Source organism: Chelmon rostratus, chromosome 21, assembly GCF_017976325.1.
Source record: "Chelmon rostratus isolate fCheRos1 chromosome 21, fCheRos1.pri, whole genome shotgun sequence".
NCBI classification, from domain to species: domain Eukaryota; kingdom Metazoa; phylum Chordata; class Actinopteri; order Chaetodontiformes; family Chaetodontidae; genus Chelmon; species Chelmon rostratus.
In genome coordinates this window covers 12,304,869-12,330,013 of record NC_055678.1, presented here as the reverse complement: position 1 = coordinate 12,330,013, position 25,145 = coordinate 12,304,869, and the positions used below count along the sequence as shown (strand labels likewise).

Genomic DNA, 25,145 nt, shown 5'->3' with positions numbered 1-25,145 from the left:
TCACTGTTGCTTTACTGGAATCATGAAGGATGCAGGTGAGCTTAAGTAAAGCAAAGCAAGTCTAACCAGTCAAGTGAAAGATGCTGAGCATTTTGAGTTTCGATATGAGCCTTCACTCAGCGGTCCAACTCTGAACACCAGAGTGACATCCTGATTTTCCACGGAAAATCAAATCATTTGGGTTGCTGGTTTATGGTGCCACATTGTCACACTAATTGTTGTGTAACACTGCAGCCTAGTTCTCCTTGACAATGTATACATTACAAAATGCAAAGGGCATGCTTATCTAATCTCACAGTATTCACATCATATACATTGTACACATTATACGAGAAACAGACAAAGAGCCTCGAAACATTTTGACACTGATTGTACATACTGATTCAAGGTATGCAAAGTCATGAAAACGTCTTCACAATAGTGGAGTTGTTCCAGTCCTTTCATTGGCTGTTAGGATTAGGTTAGTCCCTCCTTTTTTACGAGCATTCTGAAGTGCATTCAATCTTTCAAGCTGATGAAAGGAGCAAAGTGTCACAAAAAGAAGGAAGAGAAAACACTCAGGGAGAGTCAGAGAACACAGACAAGAAAATGAAACACAGAAATCACCTCTTTTAATTGTTTGTAGGCTCACTTTTGTTTTCCCTGAAAGCAAAGCAAAGCAGAGAAAGGAAGGGACAGCACTTCAACTCAGTGACACGGAACCATTAACCCATTGTCACTGACTGATGTGTGTTAAGACCAATTAAAGTGGAAAGTCAAACAATTGAAACGGCCAATCAAGTTAATGAATATTCAGCGGGCGATGAAACAGACACCTTTTCCTTCGAACATCAAGCACTTGTTCTGGCTAAAAATTAACTTTCAGCGGGAGCGATCATAGCAGGAGCCGACTGGAAAGATAGAGGGCCTGCACAGAGGAGGGGAAAAGAGAACCATTGACCTGTTTTTTTCCTATTTTTTCTCCAAATTCAACACAACGCTAACATTTGTCCACATAGAAAAGAGTCGTAGTCTCGCCTGAGTGTTTGCCCACATAAGCTCAGTGGGATCTCCCTCTCCGTTTGTTCACAGCAACACTGCACCAATGTAAAGTAGCCCCAAAACCTTGGCTGCAGGCCCGTCTGAATTTTAAGTTTGCCCACTTGTGTGTCCCTGGACATTTCCCTCCTTCTCCCTCTCGCTCCATCAGTCTTCTGGGGCCTGCTTGTTTAGGACGACATACACATATCAAGGGCCTCCCTTCACTCCTCTGAGGCCCAAGGACAATATTTCTTATTTCCCATCCGGCTGGACAAACCCGCCCACTGTCAGCTCTATATAAGACAGCAAAAGGACCTGATGATAAGAAGTTGGTCTCAAGACAAGCCCGGCCATGCAGTGTAAAGTCCTCGTCCATATCGCCCTCCTGACTCTCATAAAGCATGGTGAGTATTGTGCCATTGCACACACAGGCTGCACTGTTGTTTCTTCACCTGATGACCAGGTTTGCACAAGTTTGACCAGGAGAAACTGGAACTCTTGATTCTGAACTATCTTGTAACAGTCATGTAGCAGAGATGTTTACTTACAGTATACAGTCCCGATGCAAATCATAAGTTTGTGCAGATCTTACAGTGGTTTACTGGTTGAGTGTTAGAATAAGTCCAAAAGTACAGACGCTGCATGCTGATCACACTCAGTCATGCGTCAACATGCATCTGACCTCAATTTTGTGTTGATTTTTTTTGGTAAACTTGAGAGTGTATGTCAGTATCATAGGTTTGGACAAAATGACAGTACTTGAATGAGACATTGGCGATGCTTTGCTATGCCATTCTTTTTCATGTAGCTTGATCTGTCATTGCATTAGGCCAGAGTATTCAATTGGCACACGATATATGCAGAGATACAAGATTTTGTCAACATTATCCAGTCCTACATGCTAATAGTATTCTCATGTGCTGAATAATGACCAAAGCTGTTGTTTGGAGCTGCACTTCCAGTTGGCACACTTGATGATTTGAGGATGATAATTGCTATGGTGAAAAGTACTTTCTAATTAGAATTTTTTTCTTCCAAATTAAAGCAATTTAGACTCAGCTGCTTTGAACTGAGCTGAATGTTTTAAACAACTTGAATTCATTTAAATACTGATCTATGTGGACCACAGTGTGAGTAGATGTAGCTGTGTTGGTGGTGGCATGTCAGCTCATGTAGTCTAAAATTGAAACTCACCCACGAATATATGAAAGTATTAGTCATGTCGTTTTAAACTCTTGTTCTTTTCCTTCGTGCCAACTTTCTATAATCAGCCCATCAATCAAACAAGAGGCGCAACATAAACACTTAACACAAAAGCAAGTTTACAAGTGCTTGGCTGTATGCCTGAGAGTGCTTATTGTACTAGTTACTAATTAAACTAATGGATTGGCTTGACTTGACTGAAAGGCTTGGTATTTACTCTGATTCAAAGAGGTATACTGAGATTATTGATTTACGATTAGGGGTGAAAAGAAAGAATGTGAAGTGGAACATTTCATGAAACTAAAACCCCGGACACCAAAGTCCTTATCCCTGCTCATTCAGGTTTTTGACATGTGGCAATTTAAAACACAAACAGGACTGTTTGCCCAGGCTTAGGCATGTAGTTGTTGTTACACTTGTATTGTTGTGTGTTCCCACATTGTTCTAGTGAGTCAAGAGATTGACATAAGCAGAGCTAGCCTTGTGGCTACAAGTGGCAATTATATTTGCCATATTGATTTTGTGATAATACTGTTTCTCTGCTTACAGTGTCTCCAAGTGAAATACAGGCCAGCCCAAATACAAATGCAACCCTACCCTGCAATGTGACCTTCCCTGTCTCTATAAAGGGGGACAAAATAGACAAGTCTCTTTTCAAAGTCAGCTGGATGAGTAACGGCTCTGACATCGCCTCGTTCACTAAAGCAGTGACACAAATCCAGGAAGGCTTCAGTTGGGACACCAGAGACTTCGTCAATGGGGACTTTTCACTGACTGTCCTCAGAGCCAGTCTCGGCCTGCAGGGGGTATATGAATGCAAAGTCAGCTACAACGCCACAATGCTGCACTCCAGTAATGTTACATTTAGCATCCTTGGTATGTATTTGTTCAGTTGTTCAGATTTGATTTAGGCTTTGCACATTTGAACTTAAAAGCAGGAACAAAGCTGATCTCTTGCTCCCTTTCCCTCAATCTCTTCTGCCCCCGTTTTTAGCTGCCCCCACTCTGTCAGTCCCTCAGCAGTGGGTGGTGTTGGAAACAGAGAGTCAGCTTAAATGCCATGCAGAGGGTTTCTACCCTCCTCCTGTCTCTTTCTCTTGGACCAGAGATGGCCAAGTGATTCGGCCTCCCGACCTTGTTGAAGCTGAACAGACTCCAAATGGGTACTACATGGCTGTGGGCAACCTGACCTTCTACCCTTCCCGTGAGGACCAGAATGTGACCTTTGGCTGCAAAGTGACACACAACGGCAGCTATCAGGAGCTGGATTTCCAACTCAATGTCACCTGTGAGTGACACAAAGACACAGTACATTACAGTTAATTACCACAATGACTCGCCACATTTCTCATACATGTAAAACCAGAATAGCCTCTTCTGTCAATCATTACGTAAAGAATTGCTTTTTTAAATTTGTTTAAGCCTGGGGTAAAGCCAATAGATAATATTTCTTGGCCTCTCCCTAGATCTCCCTTCTGTCAGACTTTCCGATCTGCCCTCGCACTCTTCCAACATTCCTCTCACTCTTTACTGTGACGTGGAGAATTTCTACCCGAAGGAAGTGTCTGTGTCCTGGCTTCAAAATGGCACAGTCCTCCCTGAGCCCCCCGCCACGGAGCAGAACCCAGATGGGACCTACAGAACCAGACGTTATTATACTTTGAGCACTGAAGAGAGGGATCAAGGCGGGAAGGTGGAGTGTGTGGTAAACCAACCTGGAGTTAAGCACCCAGTCAGTGACACAGCATATCTGGAGAAACTGGATCCCCAACGTAAGATCTGACCTGACTGTTTTGACAAGATATTCGATACTGATTAGTAGAGTACACAGTGAATTTTACAAGCAAAAACAAGCGAGCTGCCTCATAACCACATGTTGTGATGGTTTTGGAGGTGACTGTGCAATTGTTCACAGCTAGTTAATCTTGTCTTTGACATTTGTATAAAGCTTCTGTTTCTGTTTCCTCTCAGATGAGCAACCGGTTTTGACTAAATCAGCCAAAGCATCGGTGGCTCTGATGTGCATTTCTCTGGTATTGGTCTTCCTGCTCTGCTTTGGCTTTTCTTGGAGGAGGAGGGATGGTGAGTCAGAAACTGTTTTGCTTGTGATGAATCAAAGTCTATTTCTGACCCTCATCACAGGGAATGTCATTAGTGTTGGCTGTGAGTTCAACTTTTTGATTTAAGGTCAATCAGTCCATAAATGTTGGCAGCCACTGGTACATGCCAGTCTGCCATTTAAAAGATATGTGGAGTAGTTACTCCAGGAGGAACAGATGCACTGTTTCAGTTTCAAGCTTACTTATTCCTTTAAACCAACGTCATCAAACCAAAAGCTTGAAACCGCAACAGTGCATCTGTCCTTTAGTGGCGTAACTCTGCTCTTAACAGGCATATGCAGCATTTGCATAAACAACCACGCTGAATTCACTGAGCTGTAAGCACAAAGACATGTGCACAATGGTCTCCCAGAACACTTAAACAAGCTTGAGGTTTGCAAGGTATATGTGCTGTCAAAACAATGCTGACAAATATCCCCATTATAATTGCATAGTTGCTGTCATCACAGACACCTTTTTCTCTCACTCTCCTTTATCTCCACTCTTTCTCCCCTCAATCAGAGAAACAGAAGTCTCTGAATGTGTCGGGGATCATCCTCCCTCCACGCGTGACCGTAGGTCAAAAGGGCAGGGTGACACTGAGCATTGAGGGCAGGAGGGTGGACCGAGTCCAGACCGCATGGTTCCTCAATGACAGCCCTATCTCGGACACTTCACTCACAGGTGGGGCAGCTTATGCATATCCAGATAACCAGTGTTTACTGGTGAATAATTCTTTGACCTCAGTAATCTTAATTAGCAACTTCAAACTCATGTTGTGCACAAAGTTTACAAAGTTACCGGGTTGAATTTGGGGCATTTATGTGTATAAAATGGCACACTAGACACTCACTATATTTTTAATTAGATGTAGTTATGTAGCCTTGGTTTCGTCTTGGTTTTGAATATTTCACCCAGCCTAAATATTATAATTGCAGCTTCAATGAAACGGTGATTTATCCAAAAAAGAAAAAAGAAAAGAAAAAGTTAAGCATCTTATTCAGAGAGTTAGGTGAGCGGATCCTTTCTACTCATGTGTTTGTACAGTAAATATGAGGCTTCAGCCAGCAGCTTACCTTAAAGCTCACTGACATCTAATTTCTTGATGTCAAGAAATCAACAAAATCAAGGCAGGAATGCAGCACGTTGTGATTTGTTGCAGGTGTTAAATGACTGATTGGCCTGTCACTTCCTGGAGTCAAACCTTCCTGAAATGCTGTGTCTTCAGGAGACACAGGTTTTACATGTTTTTTACACAGATGGAACCAAACACACATAACCTGCTATTGGAAGCCTGTTAGTGGGGCAATATAAGATATAAGGAGATACTGCTGATGCTCACAACATTTACTGAACCAAGCGGACAGCCATTTCAGTTACAAGAGTAAAAACTAGTTGCCTGCACTAGCTTTAGTGTGTGGTGCAATAAAGTCCTTGTATTCCTGGTGAATCTCTGGTTACTTTCTCCTCTCTCTATGCACAGGGAATAGTGGGAGCGTTACGTAGCGGCCCCCATTAATGCAGTTTATTTAGGGCCATTATGAATTGCAGAGAGAACCTGATATGGAGAGGGCAGAAAAGAGTACAGGCAACAAGGAACAGTCACAGTACCCCAAAGAGTCAAACGTGGAAGTGCCAGTACTGCCTATCAGTGAGTACCAGCCCACTTCAGCACTGCTGCTAGGAGCAGTTTCTTTGTGCTAAGCTAAGCTAACTGACTGCTGGTGGTAGCTTCCTATTAAACAGACAACAAGAGAATGGAATCAATCTTCTCATCTAACTTGAATAAGGATATTTTCCAAAATGTCCATCTTATTTCTTTAAAGGTCCAGTGTGCAGGGTTTCGGGGAGAAATGCAATATAATATTGAAAATAGACTGTTTTCATTACTTTTGAATGTGCTCTTTATATCTACAGAGGGAATGGATCCTCTTCCACAGAGTCCACCATGTTCCACTGCCATGGCTCCACAGTAGCCCAGAACAGACAAACCAACACCTTTGGGGTTTTTCACAGTTTTAGTGGACACCCCAGTTTCTTCTACATGCTAAGGGAGGGGAGGTGAGGAGAGGTTATTCAATTGGGTGCAGTCTGCTCCCTCACCACTAGATGCCACTAAATCCTACACACTGGACCTTTAAAGTCAAAGTCAGCTTTATTGTCAATTCTGTGGTATCTACAAGACAAACAGAGAATTGAAATTACGTTACTCTCAACATCTGTGACAAGACATAAAACTATTTATTTTTATATTTTAAAAAGAAATGAATAAAAATTGTACAATCTAAACAATGACATATTAAGAGAATGTAGTAGTGCAAAAGCACTAGAAAAAGCTTAAAGAAAATAAAAGGTGTGAAACTGAATGTTAGAGGGTTCATCGACGAAATAACAGGAAAAATATGTTGGAATGATGGCAAAATAATACATTACAGTGAATGATGGTGCATGGAATAACTTTTATTTGTATTGCAACTACTGCTAAAACATACTATGTTTTTTTTTTCTTTTACACTTAATTCTGCTAACAATTTACAACCTTACGCACAAAGGGACCGCCAAAGCTAACTTTAACTGCCTCTATAACCCCCTAACCACCATCCATCTACCCTACGGTCTAACTCTCACCTCCCCAGTGTCAGAGAAAGGTCCTCTGCTGCCCCGCAGAGGCGAGATGGGTTACTACAAGCTGCGCACCCAGGGGCCGCTGCTCTCCTCTGGAAATGGCACTCAGCAGCTGATCTCCTCACTCACCTTCATTCCCCAGATTTCAGTCCACAAGGGGGCCGTGTTTAAGTGTCAGGTGTTCTACATGGGCAAAGATAAGATTGTGGCGGAGAGGGTGTCAGAGAAGTTCACAATCCTGTGTAAGAAAATATTTTTTTCTTATTCACTTTGCATCTACCTGTGTATGATTGTTACAATTTATGGTGTGGAAACTGTAAAATCTGTCTTTTAGCTGCTCCAGAAGTATCAGAAATTCAGCTGGCAGAGACACAGAATGACTCTGGTAAGTCAAGTTTATTCTTCTGTTGTAGTTGAATGTAAATTTATATACATACAAAACATTCCTGGTTGTGAGAGTCTACATTCCCATAATTTCTGTCTTCCAGAAGTCATCAGCATGACAGTACGGGCATCACATTTCCATCCAGACGTCATTACTTTCCGCTGGTTCTGCCAGGGGGGAGAGCTGAGCCCTGTGGCCTCCCAGGCTTCATCCTCCCCTCGACCCAATTCTGAAGGCTTCTTCTCAGCCTTCAGCCAGTGTAAACTTCCTCGCAGTGAACTGGAAAAGGGAGGCACAAAAGTGTGGGTCAGTGTCCACCACATCGCCCTGAAACAGCCAGTCACCCGTGAGACCAGAGGTAACAAAGAAGGGGAGAATGAGAATTAAATTGAGTAAAAAAAAATTGACTATTATATACATTAATTGCCCTACTTCTTCCAAATAGGCTTCATCAAGAGGCCGTGTGTTTCCGAAATCGTCGCCTCCACTTCTTCCCCCGACCAAACTTTGACCCTCGGGTGCGAAATCGCAGACTTCTACCCTTCGAATGTATCCGTCACCTGGCTGAAGCTCAGAGAGGGAGAGCGAGATGACAGAGAGGAGGAGGTGATACAGGGAGGAGAGATGTGGGGCCCCATACAGACTCATTCCACACTCTACAGGGCCACAGCCACTCTGAAGACATGGGCAACCAATCAGGAGAAAAAGGAGAAAGGGGGAGGGATTATTTGCAGAGTGCAGCACTGTTCCCTGCTTGAGCCCATTGAGAGACACTGGAGAAATGTTGACATTGGTATGAATCATTACAGGCACTTTTATCTTTGGATGTTATCCTATAATATGGAGAATATCCCCACAGTATGTGAACCAATAGAGAAAACATTGAAACTCATCTGCTTTTTCATTCACTTACACTCCCTCTTTGTATTTCCTTAGTTGCCCCCTCCATTCCTCCATCGCTCTCGGTCTGTTGGAGCAGTGAAGGGGTCGGCGTGTTCTCTCTCCTGTTGAAGGGAGGTCATCCTAAGGTCAAATTAATGTGGGCAGCGGGAGGACAGGTTCTATTGCCGCTGGTGTCCAGTGAGACAGAGGAGATAGGAGACGACGGACAGAGGGAGCTGAAAAGTGTTTGCGCCCTGGAGAGGTCCACAGGCCTGCCGAGCCAGACAAGCAAACAGCTGGAAAGACGGAAGAAAGGACATGCAATAAGTACCTGTCCTTAATATATATATAAATTTCTTGTATTTAAGAATGGCAAAGAGTTCAGAATACCTTTTCTGAGGTGCGTCTGTTCCACTAGCCTAAGCCCAACAATACATTTTCTCATCAAGTCTTTTTAGGATTAAATGAAACATGCATTTCCTGTTGCATTATGGGAAGTGTAGGAGCCATATAGAGTGTATACTGCATATTGGATCTTGGACCATGTTAGGGTTCATTTAGTTTTCAGCGCTTATACGTTCTCCTCCTTGAAATCATGACGTCTGCTAACCTGATTTACAATTGTTTGAGATCTAAGATATCATTTGCATTATAAGTGGAAACTTAACTCAGGTCCTCTACAGTGTTGGCCCTCATTTTTGAAGTACCTTTATGCAAATAATTTGGTGTTGAACTACCACACACCGAACACTGTGGCCACTCTGATCTGATCTTGGAGGAGAGGGGTATGATCCAAATTTACTTGTGCAAAATGGCCAATGCAGTACAAGTCTTAGGCTTAATCTCAGCTGTTATTCCCTGAGTATTGGCGCTGTCTTCACTTTTTTTTTCTGGTGTCACTTCACAGAAACAAAAGTTGCTGTCACAGACCCTGACGCTGAAGGAATAGAATACATCGATGAAAAGGTGGATGGAGAGAACAACAACATTGACAGGGATGAGGAAACGAAGTCAGAGGCAGACGAGGACAGCGACAAGGAAGGCGAGGAGGACCCAGGTGCGCTGCACATCAACAGAGTCAACTTGAGGAGGGGTCCCAGAGAAAATGAGAAGTCACGTTTGAGAGTCTGTGTGGAGGTCACACATCCTGCACTCAAGCTTCCTGTTTATCGAACCTGGACAGGTAAGACCGCAGACTTGTTGCACAGAAAAAAAACCTAAAAGTGACACTCAACAGGGAGTTTGTTCATGTTTTTGTTGTTGTTGTTGTTGCGTCCTCTCTTTCAGAGCCCAATGAGGAAATTTTATCTTCTGCATGAAAGGCCTGATGTGTGCAAGATTGCCTGTACTTCACACGTCCCATATACCTAATATATATCTCTATAGTAAATATAAAGCTGTAGTCATGTTTTTAGGATATCCAGCTGTCTTTGATGTGATCAACAAGTGCGGTTTTGCTTCCAACATTTTTGGTCTTTTATTTATTACTTTATATTCTTAAACTTTCATACATTGCTTTTTTTCCCCAACTGCATGATTTTTACACATGTTCATATTTTTGTATTTTACAATAAAGTTCCAGTTCTGTGGATTTTTTTTTCTAGATCTGCACTGGGAAATAAAATCGACATGAATATTTCTAAAGAGATTTCGCTTTTGTTCGCGAGCAACAGGAAAAGTTACTGTGGCTGTCACGTCTTCAGCGTTCTGACAGCTGTTGTTGGTCAACCGCTGAAAAAAGTTCTCATTTTAGAATATACTTCTGTTTTTTTCCCCTGCGCTCTGACCACACGAGCGTCACTTCACTGTGCTGAGCAGAGGAGGTGCTGCGTGGTTGAACCGAGTGATTGAGATGTCTGTCTTAGAACTTCCTCCTCTCAGAGAATACCATCACATTAAACAACTACATGTGTGTGTCCACATGCTGCAAAATAATTTCTTTATCCATTGTATGTGAAAGTACGTTTGTGTATTTTGTGTTCTAGCGGCCTACATATTGAAAACTTCTTACCTTAGTGTTACACTTCCTCTATATGTTTGGTACATTTTGTATTGTAGGCCACATGACCAATAAAAACCACATATAGTGAACATGCAGTATACTTACAGTACTTACTTTAACATTGTACAAGTGGCTTGTATCATTTAAAAGAAAATTGTAGGCCAAATAAAAAGTGAATAATTCTTAATCTATATTTTATGTTACATGAATAGGAGGATAAATACTGAATGAACAGACATCAAAATCAAAATATCCACTAATACAGAAATGATTATGTGTAGACAACTGCAGTGTGCAATACTGGTAAATGCTAAAAATGTGCCTGTGAAGTGAGAACTCCTCTGATTTAGCATTGCATTCCTATAGTGCTGTGGTGAGTTAAAAAAAAAAAAAAGGAACAAAATAGATGCATTCTTCCTCTTGTCAAAGCCTGACGCCTGCCTGACCCACAATGCAGCTCTGTGAGATTCACTCACCTGCACAGGCTCACGTGTGTCACGCTCCTAGCAGAGAATGTAACCACTAGCCTCAAGCGAATTGAGGAGTGGGCTGCAGAACTTGTTTTTTCAACACCCCAGTTATTTATTTTATTTTATTTTATTTTATTTAGCTTTTTAAACATACAGGCTGACTCAGATGACATCACTTTAAGCAGTTCACCGGGTTTAGCGCAGCTTCCTCTGGAGCCACAAAGGCTTTGTACAAATTGTTTTGCAGCAGTACTTCTCAGCACATGTGAATAGAGAATCAGTGGAGTTTGACTTCATGGAGTCTGACAGGAGCAGAAGTAGAGGAGGCTGGCAGTATCTGTCAGTCTTTATTTCATTTTAGTCATTAAGTTTGCTCTGTTCTGCAGTGTATACTGTTGCGTTCAAGGGTCTTTGGTCTTCCACGGGGTTAAGATCTGTTTATTCATGTAGAGAGGTCAGATACAGACTGATACACATGAACCCCTGGTGTTTATCCACCATGATTGTTATTATTACGGGGAGTGTGGTGTGAACAAGCAGACATATTTTAGTGCCATCACTCACACTTCTGTGGTTTTGACTTATCAGAAACTCTGCGCACATCCGCAAACTGTGCGACACGTCGGCTCGATGCGGCGCAGCTCAGCTGTGATAATCAGCTGCTTCCTCATAATGAGACAGCGGACGTCTGTCAGCATCAGGAACTGAACCGTGAGCGTCAGCGGGGTGTGTTGAAAACCTGGTCGCGTTTGGATGGACCTCGCTGTCGGGCTTCTGATCAACCTTGATTAAGACCATTAGATTTGATTTGTCAAAATACCCAGAGGAAATCAATCCAGGGAGTCAGGGAGCACGAGGTTTGGAGATGGACGACGACAGTGTCACTTCCAGGGCGGAGAGGACTTTCTGGACAGTTTGGGTGAGCCGCTGCAGCATCTGACATAAGATGGTTTAACTCTTATTAGAGGCAGTGCAGTGCGGATGGAAAGTCTCTGTCTTCCTGCGTCCGTGCAGTCCTCCTTCTCACTGCTCCGTGAACGTCTCTCCCTCTGTCCCTCTCCACATCGCCCCCTCCCTCCGCGTCTCTGTGTTTTTGTTGTGCACCTCGCAGACACACACACACACACACACCCACGCACACACACACACACACACACACACACACACACACACACACACACACACACACACACACACACACACACACACAGAGGTCCATTATTTCCTCATAGAAAGAACTGTCATTTCCTATTAATTTTAGGGACAACAGAGACGAAGTTGACAGCCGAGTTTAGGGGAATTTCATTTTAACCTCTGAAAACATTTATTCATTGTTCACTGACTACTGTGAACTTTAGTTTTTTCAATATGTGGATTTTGCAAACTTGTCTTTTTTTTTTTTTTTGCATGTTCACCTGACCTGCTGTAGCCTACCCCGAATTACAGTCTTTATCAATTTAACAGAGTCTCCATTTTGGTTATAATTACCAATAAACTACTACACACTTCTTTCTAGAAAGCTTTGTGGAAAATGATTTTGTGGGCTCATAGAATAAACAGAAACAGGAAGTAAATGTTGGACTTACATTGCTATGTTTGCTTGAAACACGACTCCAAGAAAAGGTTAATGTTGCTCTGATGTATAACACACTTTCTACATGCTAACTTTATGAAATCTCAGTGTTGTGTTTACTACTTTTTGCACTGTGCCTAGATGGAAAAAAACCCAAACAATTATTGCAGGTTTAAATAGAACCACAATTCACTCCATGTGTTACACCCACTGTAAAAAAAAAAAAAAAAAAGGTGCTTCCACCCAAGAGGTGATGGATGGGTTTCAGTTCTGTGCAGGTCTTGGCTCCACACCAAACTCAGAAAGCCACTTATGGGCTGGGCTTTGTTCTATGGGGACATTGTCATGCTGAAACAGGAACTGACCTTCCTCAAACTGCTGCTGCAAAGCTGGAAGGACACTATTGTGTAAATAGCTTCACATGATGTAACTTTAATATTTCCCTTAACTAGAACTAAGGGGCCTATCTCAAACCACACAAAACAGCCTCACACCAAAAGGTATTTAAATGGGTGTGTCTGTTTACTCTTGTCCATGCAGTTCAAATATGAAATTAAGAATTGTTTTAAAACAAAGACAGCAAATGCACATGGTATGCATGATGAGGAAAGGGAGAAATTATGAGAAAAGAGAACATACGAAGAACACAAGTTTAATCAATAACATAACCAAGACAAAAAGCCTCACTTTCTTTGTCTGCGTCTCATTCTCAGAACTATATAACTGGAGCTGTCAGCAGATTCTTCAGACCAGAGCCCAATAACATCTTTACAAGTGATCCAAACTCCATCCAGGAATCCACAGTTGACAGTGAGCCTGCAAACTGTGGAAAGGCAGAGGGCGACACTAGCAGGGGGGAAGTCGATGAGGAACAGCCTCTTGCGACAGTCCCTGTGCTTAGCTCACCTCGGCCAGTTGTTGCCTGGGACCTATGCACCGCCGACGTCGATTTAGGGCCTGATGAAGAAAACAGTGAGAGCAGCGCATTTGACGAACGTGAGGACACGAAAGAGGAGCAGTTCACCCAGACAGTAAACAGAGATGCAGGGCTGCTCCTCACTCATCAGACGCAGGAGAATGATGAGTATGAAGAACACGTTAACACCAGGTCACTGGGACTTAGAGGTGATGCAATGAGTGAAGATGTGGAGGAAAGCAAGGGAAAAGATGGTGCTGAGGAGGAGACTGAGAGGGCAGTGACGCTGGATGATCTGCAAAATAAGCATGAAATACTGAAAAAGATCCAAGTAAAGGAAAATGAAGAAATGCACCATGAAGATGATCAAAATTTGGAGGCAGAAGACGTTGAGGCACAATTGTGCATTACCACAGATTTGAGTCTGAGAGAGGAGGAAAACAAACACATAGAAGAGGTGAGGGTGCAGAGGGACGAGGCGGATGCTGCTGTGATGCACGAGGAAATGGAGGACAGTGATGTTGCATCGCTGCTGGCCTCTGAAAATGAAAAAAAGTCAGATGAGGGAGCAAGGCAAGTTGAGAATTTGCTCTCAGATGACAACAGAGATATCAAGGGAGACCCAAGTTTTACTTCACCTGACGATGAACCACAAATAGCCTACGACAAGAGTGGCATCGTGTCTGAGGGTGAGCCTATTGTTGTTGGACAAGAGCATGTGATGATGGCTCATACATGTGAAAGTGATCAAGTTGAGGATGCGACAGAGAAAGAGGATGAGAGGGACCAAATCATTGAGGAGGAAAATGCAAATGAGGCTGCAAACAATCAGACTATGGATGAAGTGCCGGACCAGGAAGACCACGTCAACTCAGAAGACGGTCAAGAGGAAGACATTTCAACTGGACATGTTACATGCAGCGAAGCAGTGCAGAATGCTAAAACAGAGCTGCACACAGTTGAATTAACAGATGGAGAGCAAGAGGATGTGGCTCAGGACACTGAAGTGCAAAGAGAGGCAGATGATGTTCAGACAGAAAGCAATGGCGAGGAGCTCAATGGAAAATCTGGCATGACAACAACAGACATTTGTGCAGATGAGAGATTTTTCGATGAATATCAAGTAGAAGAGGAAAGACTTGTAGATGACAAAGAATGTTACATGGGAGCAATATGTGCAAAAGCCTCAGTTACAGTAAAACCTGAAGGCGAGACTGGACAGGAAATAAGCGGAGGGTTTAAAAATACTCCCATGGGGGTACGTGAAGGCCGGCCTGTTGTGTCGGAGGAGCTAAATTCTCCAACATGTGAGGAAACACAAGAGGGAGTTCCTGGATACAACAATGAGCCTGGGCCAGATGAAAATACAACACAAAGGTTCCTGGAAGTAGGAGATTGCGAGGAAATTCAGACCGCGCAATTACCAGAAGAGGTGGAGAGCAGAGAGCCGGAGAGCCTTCAAAACAGTGGCCGTGGCGCTGGAGCTGGCTATTTACTGGTGAGGGAGCCTATGGAAGAGGATCGAGAGAGCACAGGAGACATTAGGAATAGCTTTGATTTGGCTGTGGAGGAGCACGCTGGAGTACTGTGCCTCACTGATGCTGGATTGCCACAAGAGACCGAGACACCACTTGTTCAACCAGCAATTCAAGAGTCAGGACTTTTATTTGAGGAAGTGGAAGGAAAATTATTGGCTGCCTCCATGAAGACGGGGATCGAACACTCAGGAAAGGATTTTGAGATGCACGTTGGCCTAACTGGTGAGACTTACAGGACAACAAATGAGCTGCAAGCTGGGGCCGAAGAGCTTTTGGTTGACTCTGAGATAGACGAGGGGTTATGTGATTTCAAAGCAGCTGATGCTGCTGGAGATGAGCATGAGATGACAGGAACTGTAGCACAGCAGGAAGATGAAACTTTAAAATTCCTTGAGGCTGAAGTGCAGAAGATGACAGAGATGAGCTTCTTTCAGGAGTCCGGAGACAACATAAAGTCGGAGCAAAAGAGCTACAAGACATCTAGTTCACCAGAAGACTTAACTGAATCTGGATTCATGAAACAGTCAGATGGGACTGAACCTGAATTACTTGACGATAGTACCGCAGAAATGCAAGATGCAGGGATAGACATGGAGGAAACAGGTTATGGAGTTGAGGAAGATGAAGCGCAGAACAAAAATGAGATGGAAGTTTTAAATCTGCAGATAGCGGGAACGGCAGCTGAGCTCATCACGGGAAGGGACGAAAAAGAAAACGATTTGATTGCAGAATCTGAGTCACTAGAGACACAAATTCAACTATCAGAAGAAGCCCTTGAGATAAGCAGCGAGGAGACTGAAACAGCTGATGAATCAATCGCCTGTGAGTCCAAGCCAAAAGATCTGGCTGTGATATCAGCAGAAGAAATGGCAAAGCATGTGAAAGAATCAGAGGGGAGCTGTGACACTATAGAAACAACAAGCCTGATCAGTGGACGTCAAGATGTGATTGACGAAGAAATCCTCGACTTGTGGATACAGACGGCCATGTCAGAGGACACAGGTGGCACAAAACGGCAAGAAGTTCCCGAGCCTGGGCAACAAGTGGACACAGAAATCGAGCCATCAAATGAGGTACAAGTCAAAATCTCCTCAGAGCAGGCAGAGAAGGTTAAAAAGCAGCTTGTGGAGTCAAAATCACCGGAATCTGAATCAGTGAGTGACATCGAAATGTCTTCGTCAACAGCAGAGTCTGGATTTTTGGACCAGTCTCTGGGTGAGTGGGGCACACAGAGCAGTGGGACTCAGCTTCTGAAATCAACCAGCGATGGGTCATTTCAAGGTATGTACGACATATTGGCTAATATGTCAGAATCAGCAGACATCTCTGGACTGTCTACACAACAGCCTAACTCTGAATGTGAGGACATATTGATGGAGGAAACAGCTGAGAGAGGACAGTTGTATCCGAAAGAGGAGGAATCAGCCACCGAGACAGAAATTCACTCTGATTCGGGAGCTACATCATCAGAGGCTGCGCATCTACATCAGGAACTGGATAAATCACGAGGAAAAACAGACGAAGAAGCTGGATCGCAGAAAGAGATTGACGCTGAGGTAACAGACCTAGCAAGGACAACTGACGCTGAGGAGGCAGATGTTGAGTCGCTGACAGAAGCGGGAGCTCTTTTCGAAGTTGAGGAAACAAAAGTCGGAGATGAGCCTCTCAAGATAACTTCGTCTGTTGAACACACTGGCTCAGGGCGACCTAGAAGTGGCCCAGAGGCTCCGTTAGAGGAGAGGATCATGTCGACAGAATCTGGATCACAAGTCGACACCTGCGCTGGATCCGAGAAGACGTTATTAGTGTTGCCCTCACTGGACAAAGCACAACCCGGATGGTCAGAAGATATTATTGATTCCTTTCCTGAACTAATCTGGGCTGAGATGACAGAACAGCCGAGGACAGAGTCTGCAGATCAGATGGAGGTATTGTTTTATATTTAACCATAATAAGCAAATAAATCATAAATAAAATTAGACAGTACAGAGATGGTGTGAATTTAGCTGTTTTGGTCATTGCAGGTGGATGCGTCTGTGCTGGACTTCACTGCGCAAAGGTCAAGAATTGCTGTTAAAAACCCTCGTGTGAGGCCACCCAAAGATCCCCGCTCCCTGCTCCATATGCCCTCAGTGGAACCTACACCCTCCTCACATCTGCCAGTCAAAGTCCCTGCAGGCGTGCCTCTGGGAGGCTTGGGCATTGGAATAAAACTGCCTGGTAGGTCACTTGCAACACATGGAAAGCCACTACTTGAGGCTTTCATGTCCAGTTGTTTTTCACAATCTGTAAATAACGTCACTGGTTTTTGTTTTTTTAGGGCTTGGCGCAGGTTTTCCCGTTTTAAAAAAGACACAACGGGTGGTGAGGGATGAAAATAGCCAGCAAACCCTCTCGCAGGTGCTATTAATCATCTTTGAATACCAATTTTCTCTGATGTTGATGTGTGTTCATTATTAAAACATCACAATATCAACAGGATCCTGAGACAAAGCCAGAGGAGAAGAGTGACACCCCAAAACAAGATGAGCCCCAACACAAACCTAAATGGATGCCACCAAGACATCCAGGGTAAAGTCTTAGTATGTTGCTATTAATATATTCAACACAAAAGAGGCATCTTGTTCCCAAACATTTTCTGATTCTTAGTTCTCTCATTTCTCCCCAGATTTGGAAGTCCACTTATGTCTGAGCTGAAGACCAAACTGAAGAAAACCACAAAAGAGTGAGAAAAGGATGAATTGTAACGCTTTGTGTGAATATCTGAACAGAATATACAAATGGCTTTATTTTTGGTGTATTTATCAAACTGAATACAGTGATGAAATGTTCATCATGTCAGTTACTTGTCATATGTTTAACTTTTTGTAAATAAAGCTTAACTGTAAAAGGAATGGTATTTTCATACACGAATAGTGTTCATACTGTGACTTTCGCTGAGTTTATGGCACACACAATCATCATGAGCCTCAAATCAGTTAAACAAAATACACTAGACCAAAATAAAAGAGAAAAGAAACACACTTTTTGGAAGGTTAATGTCATATGCTTATACAGATGCAAAGGAACTTGTTCAGCCACACTGAGCCTCCAGAACAGCTTCAACGCTCCATAAAGTCTCTGGAGCTCTACCGGAGGGATGAAAATGATGTTTAACAAGATCCTTAACTTGTGTTTTGATGATAGTGGTGGAGAGCGCTGTCTGCAATGGCAGTCCAAAATCTCCTATCCTGTCCAGTTTGGTTGACATCTAGTGACTGTGATGATTGACATAATTTTCATACTAAACAAGTGAGCCTTGGTTCCCTTGTATAGAAGCAAGTGCATTCGTTATGCTTTTGCACTTAATAATACAGGTTTTTCCTTTAATTATGCCCTCCATGAGAATATGATAAATCTATACTGAGTTTAGGTTTTCTGTAGTATAGTAATAGCAAAGTGCTCTACTACACAACATCAAAAAGGGGAAAAAATACATATAAATTCATTTGGGGAAAAAAGAAAGTAGAATCAGATAGATACACGTAATGATGAAGAGTATATTAAACGTTACAAGGACAGTTTAGTTTGCTAAATCTTTAAAAACTAGTTCTATCGAGACAGTAGATGGCAGGATTTCCCCATGTATCAACATCACTCACTCTAAAATACACGAAGAAGAAACCTTCAGCTGTGATTGGTTAGAATTAGCCAATGAGCGTGAGGAAACCTGACGTTTGAACCAGAGCGGCGCTCCAGTTGTTGCGATTTTATTAACTTCTTGATGTTACTTTGACATTCAGTTGACATTAGTGGATAAATGTTTCATTCAACAGACTCTAGTCTTAAAAAAATATTTGAAGTATTTTCACAGACATGAACCTCCACCAGAAGTGCCTGTCGACATAGGTAGGTCAAAGTTTACGCTCTATAAACCAACGTTACCAAGTCAACGTTAGCTTAGCTCGTGTCGGGAATGTCTCATGGTTCGAGTATAACATCACTAGGGTACTATAAACTCTATACATATGTCGCAGCTGTAAGCTGTAAAGATAAATTTAGCAAAACAACATCGGTCAGTTGCGACGTTTTTGTATCTAGCTAGCGTTAACTATGTGTAGCGCCGAACTAAACTGAAGGCAGAGTGATATTCATTAGCGTTAACTCAACAGCCCCATTATACAACGTGTAACTACGATCATCATGTACTGTCACTACTAAATACAGAAGTGGATGACATTGGTAATCAGTTGGCTCCATTTTATAATTAAAAACTAACCTTAAGTGTTTGTGTTTTGATTTGTCTTTGTGTCCCACTTGCTATTTTTACTTACCAATCTGTACTAATCCAGCTGTAAAAGCCATTTTGATCCCAAAGATGGCAATAATTGTGGCATACTCGCTCAAGACAAGTTTACAGTATTGTGTCATGTAAAAGTAATGTTTTATATTAATTGAATTGTTTTAATCTACAGGCTGCTGGCACAGAGAATCTGAGAAGTCATCTGAAAAGACATGTGTCAAGAAGTCTGACTAGTGTGCCGTGTCTCAAAAAAAAAAACAAAGAACCCCCTATTTTCCTCCTGTGAAAGCAAAAAAGAGAAATTGTGTGGCATGGCCAATGAGACAACAGTGCAAACCTCATGTATTCAGGAAAATCATGAGGCTGATGAATGCCAGGAAAATATTCCACCCGGAGCCATTGTGGCCGCTGTGACTTCAAAGCTCAAGGTTCAAGTAGGAGATGTGGTAAAATATTCTTCCATACAGTCAACTGGAGAAAATGAGCCTCTCTCCGACACTTGCGCCTTTTCAACCCCAGCGCCAACAAGCAGCAGTGGTGGAGTCAAGGCAAAGTCACGGATCTCTGGTCTCCAGTCTGCTCTGACACCAATTTTGAAAAACTTAGATATTGGAAATAAATGTCCATTGCCAGAGCCTTTAAAAGATGGAAACGATTCTCATCTGACTGTTCCCCGTTTTTCCTTTAGCAACACCACAGCGAATTGTCAAAAATCAACTGAAGGTTCCAGCCAACATCCCAATTCAGATTTCTCCTGTAGCCATTCTGGACGATCATTTGGTGACACTAATGCTTCTGTGCACTGGCTGCATGACGAATACTTGCCAGAAATGACTCTCCTTGATGTTACCTGTGATTCCACAATGCAAATGACCAAAAATGATTCAGCTTTTCCTGACAGTGTGCCTTCTACACCTGTAACAGCTCAGTCTGTGAGCACATATACCGCTCTCCGGCACTCCCAGGTGAGTGCGCCCACCAATTTGAAAACCACTGCTCAAATACCCTGCCCTCAGAATAAGACACTGGGTCTTCAGCAATCTGATGTTAGCAGTCTCAAAAAAGAACATGAGGCCGCAGATCAGGCTCATTCAGTCTCTAAGAACACCACTGAAATGTCCCTTGTTATGAATCAGAGTAGTTCAGCTGGTAAGACAGGTAGATCGTGTGAAGTGCGGGATGTCACTTTTGATAGGGATTCTCTTCAAAAACAGAGTGGCACAGTAACTGTATCAGAAACAAGCTCAAGTGACAGTTGGCAGAATACTATGGACAAGCCCTCTCCTCCCAAGGTCTTCAGTGCTAAAGAAAAGCAATCCCAAGTCTGCCCTCCTGAACTGTCGAAACACAATGGGACAACACCTAGTAAATACTCTAGTGCCGAGATGGCTGACATCCCTGGGAGCATAGATGCTCCTCTGCGCTGGCTGGATGACAGATACTTCCCAGAAATTACTCTCCTTGATGTTACACGTGATTCAGAGTTTTCACCAGGAGGCGAAATGCCCTCCTTGGATGTCACACAGGACATTTCACCAGTAGAAAGTTTGCAAAACAACATGCCTTCCTCAGAGCTCAGTGGACAAATTGTGACAGAGCCTGGCTCGTTGAACATCAATCAAAGCGAAGATATGTCGAGTACACTTGATGGCAGTGCCACTCGCACCATAAGCTCCTTTAGTGAGCAGTCTGGTAAATGCGTTGGTGAAAACACAACGAAAGCTTTCCTGGAAGCAACTCGGGATATTTCAATGGGCAGTGTTTTGGAGGATAGTCGGCCTTCATTGGGGTCCAGTGGACAAAATATGGAGAAGATTCAAACATCGACTGAGGGCACACTTGGTGCCCACCCTGCTAATGTCACCCACGACATAAGCTCCTCCAGTGATATGTCTGTTCAGGTTGCTGCAACACAGTTGTCTACTTCTGAGGTGCAGTGTAACACTAGTGCAAAGAATGTCACCCTTGAACTTCATGGTGAGCCTGAGGTGACCTCTAATACTGTGGGAGCTAACAGTGAAGAGCTACTTACCAGCCATGATGCTGAGTTGACCAGCAAGGTGCCACAAGCAAGCCCAAAAAGAGCTGGGTCTATGAACAGCACTTTTGATAAGAATTCTCTTCAAAAATCTAGTGGCAATACAATTCCAGGAGAAGCTGTTGCTACAACCTTTTGTCTTCAGAACATCACCTTCGAAACTAAATCTCCCAAACAAAATGGCACAATAACCTTGTCAGAAACAAGCTCAACTGACAGTCACCACAACACTTTGGACAAGCCCTCTCCTCCTAAGGTCTGCAATGCAACGAGTAGCCCCAAAGACAACAATTCTGAAGTCCACCCTCCTGAGCAGTCAAAACATAGTGTCACAACAACTATTACAGACCCTGATGCCAAGATGGCTGACACGCCTGAGAGCACGTTTGACACTAATCCAACTGTAGACACAGCTTCTGAAGCTGGTCACTGTGAGACTAAGGATCATTTACAATCAGGCCTGCCTATGAGAGATGGTCTTTCTGACACTTTGGGCCATCATAACATGGATACAGAGGATAACAAAGGAAACACATTAAACTTGGATGATACCCTAGATTTAAGGGCTGACTGTTTGGTAACCTCAACACCAATGACTAGCTGCAAAATAATGAACTTTTACACTGCACAAGACGAGGGCAAAGCCATGGGGGCACAGAAAAAACTGTATGGGGATGGTCCCAGTAAGCCAGGCGGTCAGGCCCCATCAGACATCCCATCAAACATCGTCTGTGATCGAAAAACATTCTTGACACAACCTGCTGCTGTATCCCTTTTGCCTCCCTTGAAAGCTGCATCCAAATTGCTGAAGTGCAAGCCGGCCTCCACACTTTCAGGAAGGTTTGAGCCACAGTCATCAGGCCTGCCCATGACGAGGCAAAGAACCCAAGCCATGATGAGACAGAAAACCCAATCTGCTGCTTCTGATGCACCCCACAAGGTAGGATTCTGAATGTCTTTCTGTAATCTCGCTGACTGTACAAAATGTTGACAGCACCTTCTTTCTTTAATGAAATAGATCAAATAAACTTGTCAGTTTCTTATGTTAAATCCACTTTTTTTATGAGTGAGACGACCAAACACAAGTATTAACTGCATGTATTGATGACAGTCTGTTGATGATGTCCTCTGTTCTTGTCTATTTAAGACCACAGGAATATCAACCTCCCACAACTTGCGTGCTGCACCAACAGGTATACTGTGTGTATTTGTGTTTGATAAAAGTTTTAGTTTAGTTTTTTTTATTATTCAGTTTTGCTTTTAGTTATGTATAGTATAATGGTCTCTTAATGGGATATATGTGCGGGCACAGTATTCACTATCCACACTGTCTTCACTCTGCACTGATGTTAGGATCCAAGCAGCCCAGTCCTGGCAAACCGAGTGGCATACCGTCAGGCATCCAGAGAGCCATACCAGGTCTCAGGCCGCCATCAGCAAGAGGCAACACACCAGCTCCTTTGAGGACTGACAAGCTCAATGGACCGACAGGTACTCATACAGTGGTCAGACTCTCTGTTATGACTGTGTGTTCTGCAAATATGAAAGAAGTTCCTAAATTTGACTGTAAAGTTTAAATTGTGTCTTGCTCTACATACATACAGTATTCCTATGCAGTTGTGTTTCGGAGCCCCAACAATAAACAAGTAAACAAAAGGGAAAAGGACTCTCAAGCTGGACAGGACACAGCCTAATTTTGAGAAAAAATATTAAAAAATCAATAAAAGAAAATGCAGCAGTAGGTGGTGCCAGTGGTTCAGTTGATTCTCCTTCCTTTTAACTGTTGTACTGACATTCAGTCTGGTTTTGAAGAAAGTAAACCAAGTGCAAAACGCACAATGCCATCTAAGTGACAACACAGTGACTAATAACTATCACCACCACTTGAAAAAGAAGAAGAAGCATAATTGTTTTTTCTCCCTCTTTATACACAAACAGCTTCTAACCCTGCAACAAAGATTTTGCAAGCAACGAAGCACCCCTTCACTGGAGGCGAAGCATTGCCAATAGCAAAGAGGAAGAGAATGGGTAAATACTGCGTTGATACGAAGGAACATTCAGCTATTTTCTGTAGCATTTTTTAGACTGACATGTTATTTGCACAAAATCTTATCCTTTCAGATGCTCCCTTACCCTCCGGTAGTGCTGAAGCCCCAAAATCTTCCTCTGTTGCTGCAAACAGAGCCAAAAAGCCAAAACAGCCCACCACCAGTCAGAGAGCTTTGCCAGCTAAAAGCCAAAGAGATGGTAGGTTGGGATTGTGTCCTGCTGCTCTGTTATGTCGACTGTTGCTGGAGGGTTTTATGGTCTAGTGGGTTTAGCAAGCTGGTCTTTCTGACTTTTGTTGAGTTACTTACCTGCTCTTTTTCACGTGCTTTCAGATGCTGAAGTGCCAGCCAGTACTGCTGAAATATCAGCATCTTGCAATGCTGTTAGCAGATCCAAAGCCCTGAAGCAGCCTGTGTCTAGCCATAGATCTCTGCTACCTAAACCCCCAGGCCATGGTAAGTTGGGAGGGCTGAGATGTTAAAATAGACTGCTGAGGCCACTGGAGGTCTTATGGAACTAATTTAATCAAACCTCTGATGTGAGGTGCGTCCCCAACAACTCTGTGACATGTTTTTTATATATATATCCTCTAATCTGCTCCATGTGCAGGCTGATCATCTGCATAGTAATCAGTCAATAATGATTGTCCATATAGAAGTGACACAAGCTTACATGTTCAGTCATAAGTCAAACTGTGTCCCACTGAATGAACTGCAACAATAGGACAGAGCAAAGGGGTGTCTAGATAATAAACTGTTGTGCTAACAGTTCCATGGCCACATGGCATCGGTTGGAGAAAGCAAAATTTATATAAGAAAATTAGAAATCAGATCATCACCCTCGCTAATCTGATGTTCAGAAAATAAAAAGTAGAAGATAAAAGATTTGGCGGAGACGTTGTCCTCAGTAATGCGATGATTCAAACTGTATTGCAGGTTGTGCCAAGTGTGTCGTCCTTGAACAGCAACTTGAAATGAAATCAGAAGAAATAAGGAGACTGAAAGAAGGTATGGCCTGCTTCTGTGGTTTAATCTCCCAGAATTTATTGCAAGTGAGTTAGAAAACAACATGCTGCAATGTTCTGGAACAAAAGTGCTTTTTACAATCCCTCAGGTGAGTTTTCTTTATATGGACTCGTCAAATAGTAGCCTCGTTTATGATTACATGTGGGAAGAGCTGTCTGTTCCTGTCAGTTGCATTTGGTGGTGTCAGGTCATTTTGTAGCTGGAGTATTATGTCGGTCTCCTTTCCAAGTGTTTTTGATGAGTTTTAGGCTGATATAGCATTTAATTCATCATCAAGATCCCAATGTCTTGTTGTTTTTGTTGCATGTTCGATATATATAATTGTGTTGTTAATGGAATTTTCCTATTTTCCAGAGCTGCTGAAGTACAGTAATCAAGAGGAAGACTGTTGACATTGATTCCATTATATTCCCAGTGTGAATACTAGAAGAATGCTAGTGTGCATAATGGAATATGTGCTATCTTTCATAAATGTCTGCAGCCACAGTTTCACACTGTAAATAATTTTGAATTCAATAAATGTATTTTACTAATAAATATGCTAACATTTAACACACCTTTACTCATTTAAACCAGTTGTTTAACACAATGTACTGTATGTTATGAATGTATGTTATATTATTGAAGTCTGGTGCAGTATAATATGCTCACAGGAAAACCTTACACTCTGAATTGGATGCCAGTTATAAAATGAACCACACATAGCTTTAAATGTTTTAATTGGTTGTCATCTAACCTAACTAATAAGAACATTTATTGACAGGATATGATTTGATGATGAGCTTTGTAATAAGGCTGAAACAGTACTTCCACTGCCAGTGCACAAACCTGATTCCAAAAAAGTTGGGACACTGTAAAACAAATACAAACAGAATGCAACCATTTGCAAATGAACTGTGTTTGAATATGGATATATTTGGGATATTTTAAATAAATATTCTGTGAATAATCGGAAGAGTTCATTGTGATTTATCTTGTGTTATAAATCTCGTCATTATGGACCCCCACAATATGATAGGTTTGACGTCTGGGGAACTT

At 42.6% G+C, this 25,145-nt stretch overlaps 3 protein-coding genes across 3 annotated transcripts; all 3 read left to right on the top strand.

The window, feature by feature from the left end:
* The first annotated feature begins 1,372 nt into the window (after positions 1–1,372).
* Positions 1,373–9,733, top strand: si:ch211-180a12.2. The gene is made up of 11 exons (XM_041963453.1): positions 1,373–1,424; positions 2,773–3,099; positions 3,218–3,511; positions 3,690–3,995; positions 4,195–4,305; positions 4,845–5,006; positions 6,959–7,189; positions 7,361–7,690; positions 7,778–8,125; positions 9,122–9,397; positions 9,502–9,733. The coding sequence occupies exons 1-11, from the start codon at positions 1,373–1,375 to the stop codon at positions 9,531–9,533; spliced, it is 2,469 nt and encodes an 822-aa protein (XP_041819387.1). The 3' UTR covers positions 9,534–9,733.
* Positions 9,734–11,330: 1,597 nt separating this feature from the next.
* On the top strand, positions 11,331–17,601 carry si:ch211-136m16.8. The gene is made up of 6 exons (XM_041963452.1): positions 11,331–11,605; positions 12,973–16,641; positions 16,738–16,933; positions 17,034–17,113; positions 17,193–17,284; positions 17,382–17,601. The coding sequence occupies exons 1-6, from the start codon at positions 11,552–11,554 to the stop codon at positions 17,440–17,442; spliced, it is 4,152 nt and encodes a 1,383-aa protein (XP_041819386.1). The 5' UTR covers positions 11,331–11,551; the 3' UTR covers positions 17,443–17,601.
* Positions 17,602–18,465: 864 nt separating this feature from the next.
* On the top strand, positions 18,466–25,022 carry LOC121624963 (mucin-5AC-like). Its single transcript, XM_041962955.1, has 9 exons — positions 18,466–18,601; positions 19,168–21,973; positions 22,181–22,226; positions 22,387–22,524; positions 22,972–23,061; positions 23,155–23,280; positions 23,415–23,537; positions 24,018–24,089; positions 24,462–25,022. Exons 2-9 carry the CDS (start codon positions 19,307–19,309, stop codon positions 24,497–24,499), a joined length of 3,300 nt encoding a protein of 1,099 aa, XP_041818889.1. The 5' UTR covers positions 18,466–18,601; positions 19,168–19,306; the 3' UTR covers positions 24,500–25,022.
* Positions 25,023–25,145: the final 123 nt, after the last annotated feature.

Bases quoted from the DNA above. Each gene is read 5' to 3' on its own strand.
- si:ch211-180a12.2 (XM_041963453.1), top strand. From the start codon at position 1,373: ATGCAGTGTAAAGTCCTCGTCCATATCGCCCTCCTGACTCTCATAAAG. The intron at 3,100-3,217 runs GTATGTATTTGT...CCCCGTTTTTAG, and splicing joins TGTTACATTTAGCATCCTTG to CTGCCCCCACTCTGTCAGTC. The intron at 9,398-9,501 runs GTAAGACCGCAG...CCTCTCTTTCAG, and splicing joins TGTTTATCGAACCTGGACAG to AGCCCAATGAGGAAATTTTA.
- si:ch211-136m16.8 (XM_041963452.1), top strand. From the start codon at position 11,552: ATGGACGACGACAGTGTCACTTCCAGGGCGGAGAGGACTTTCTGGACA. The intron at 11,606-12,972 runs GTGAGCCGCTGC...TCTCATTCTCAG, and splicing joins GGACTTTCTGGACAGTTTGG to AACTATATAACTGGAGCTGT. The intron at 17,114-17,192 runs GTGCTATTAATC...CAATATCAACAG, and splicing joins GCCAGCAAACCCTCTCGCAG to GATCCTGAGACAAAGCCAGA.
- LOC121624963 (XM_041962955.1), top strand. From the start codon at position 19,307: ATGGCCAATGAGACAACAGTGCAAACCTCATGTATTCAGGAAAATCAT. The intron at 22,227-22,386 runs GTATACTGTGTG...CACTGATGTTAG, and splicing joins CTTGCGTGCTGCACCAACAG to GATCCAAGCAGCCCAGTCCT. The intron at 22,525-22,971 runs GTACTCATACAG...ATACACAAACAG, and splicing joins CAAGCTCAATGGACCGACAG to CTTCTAACCCTGCAACAAAG.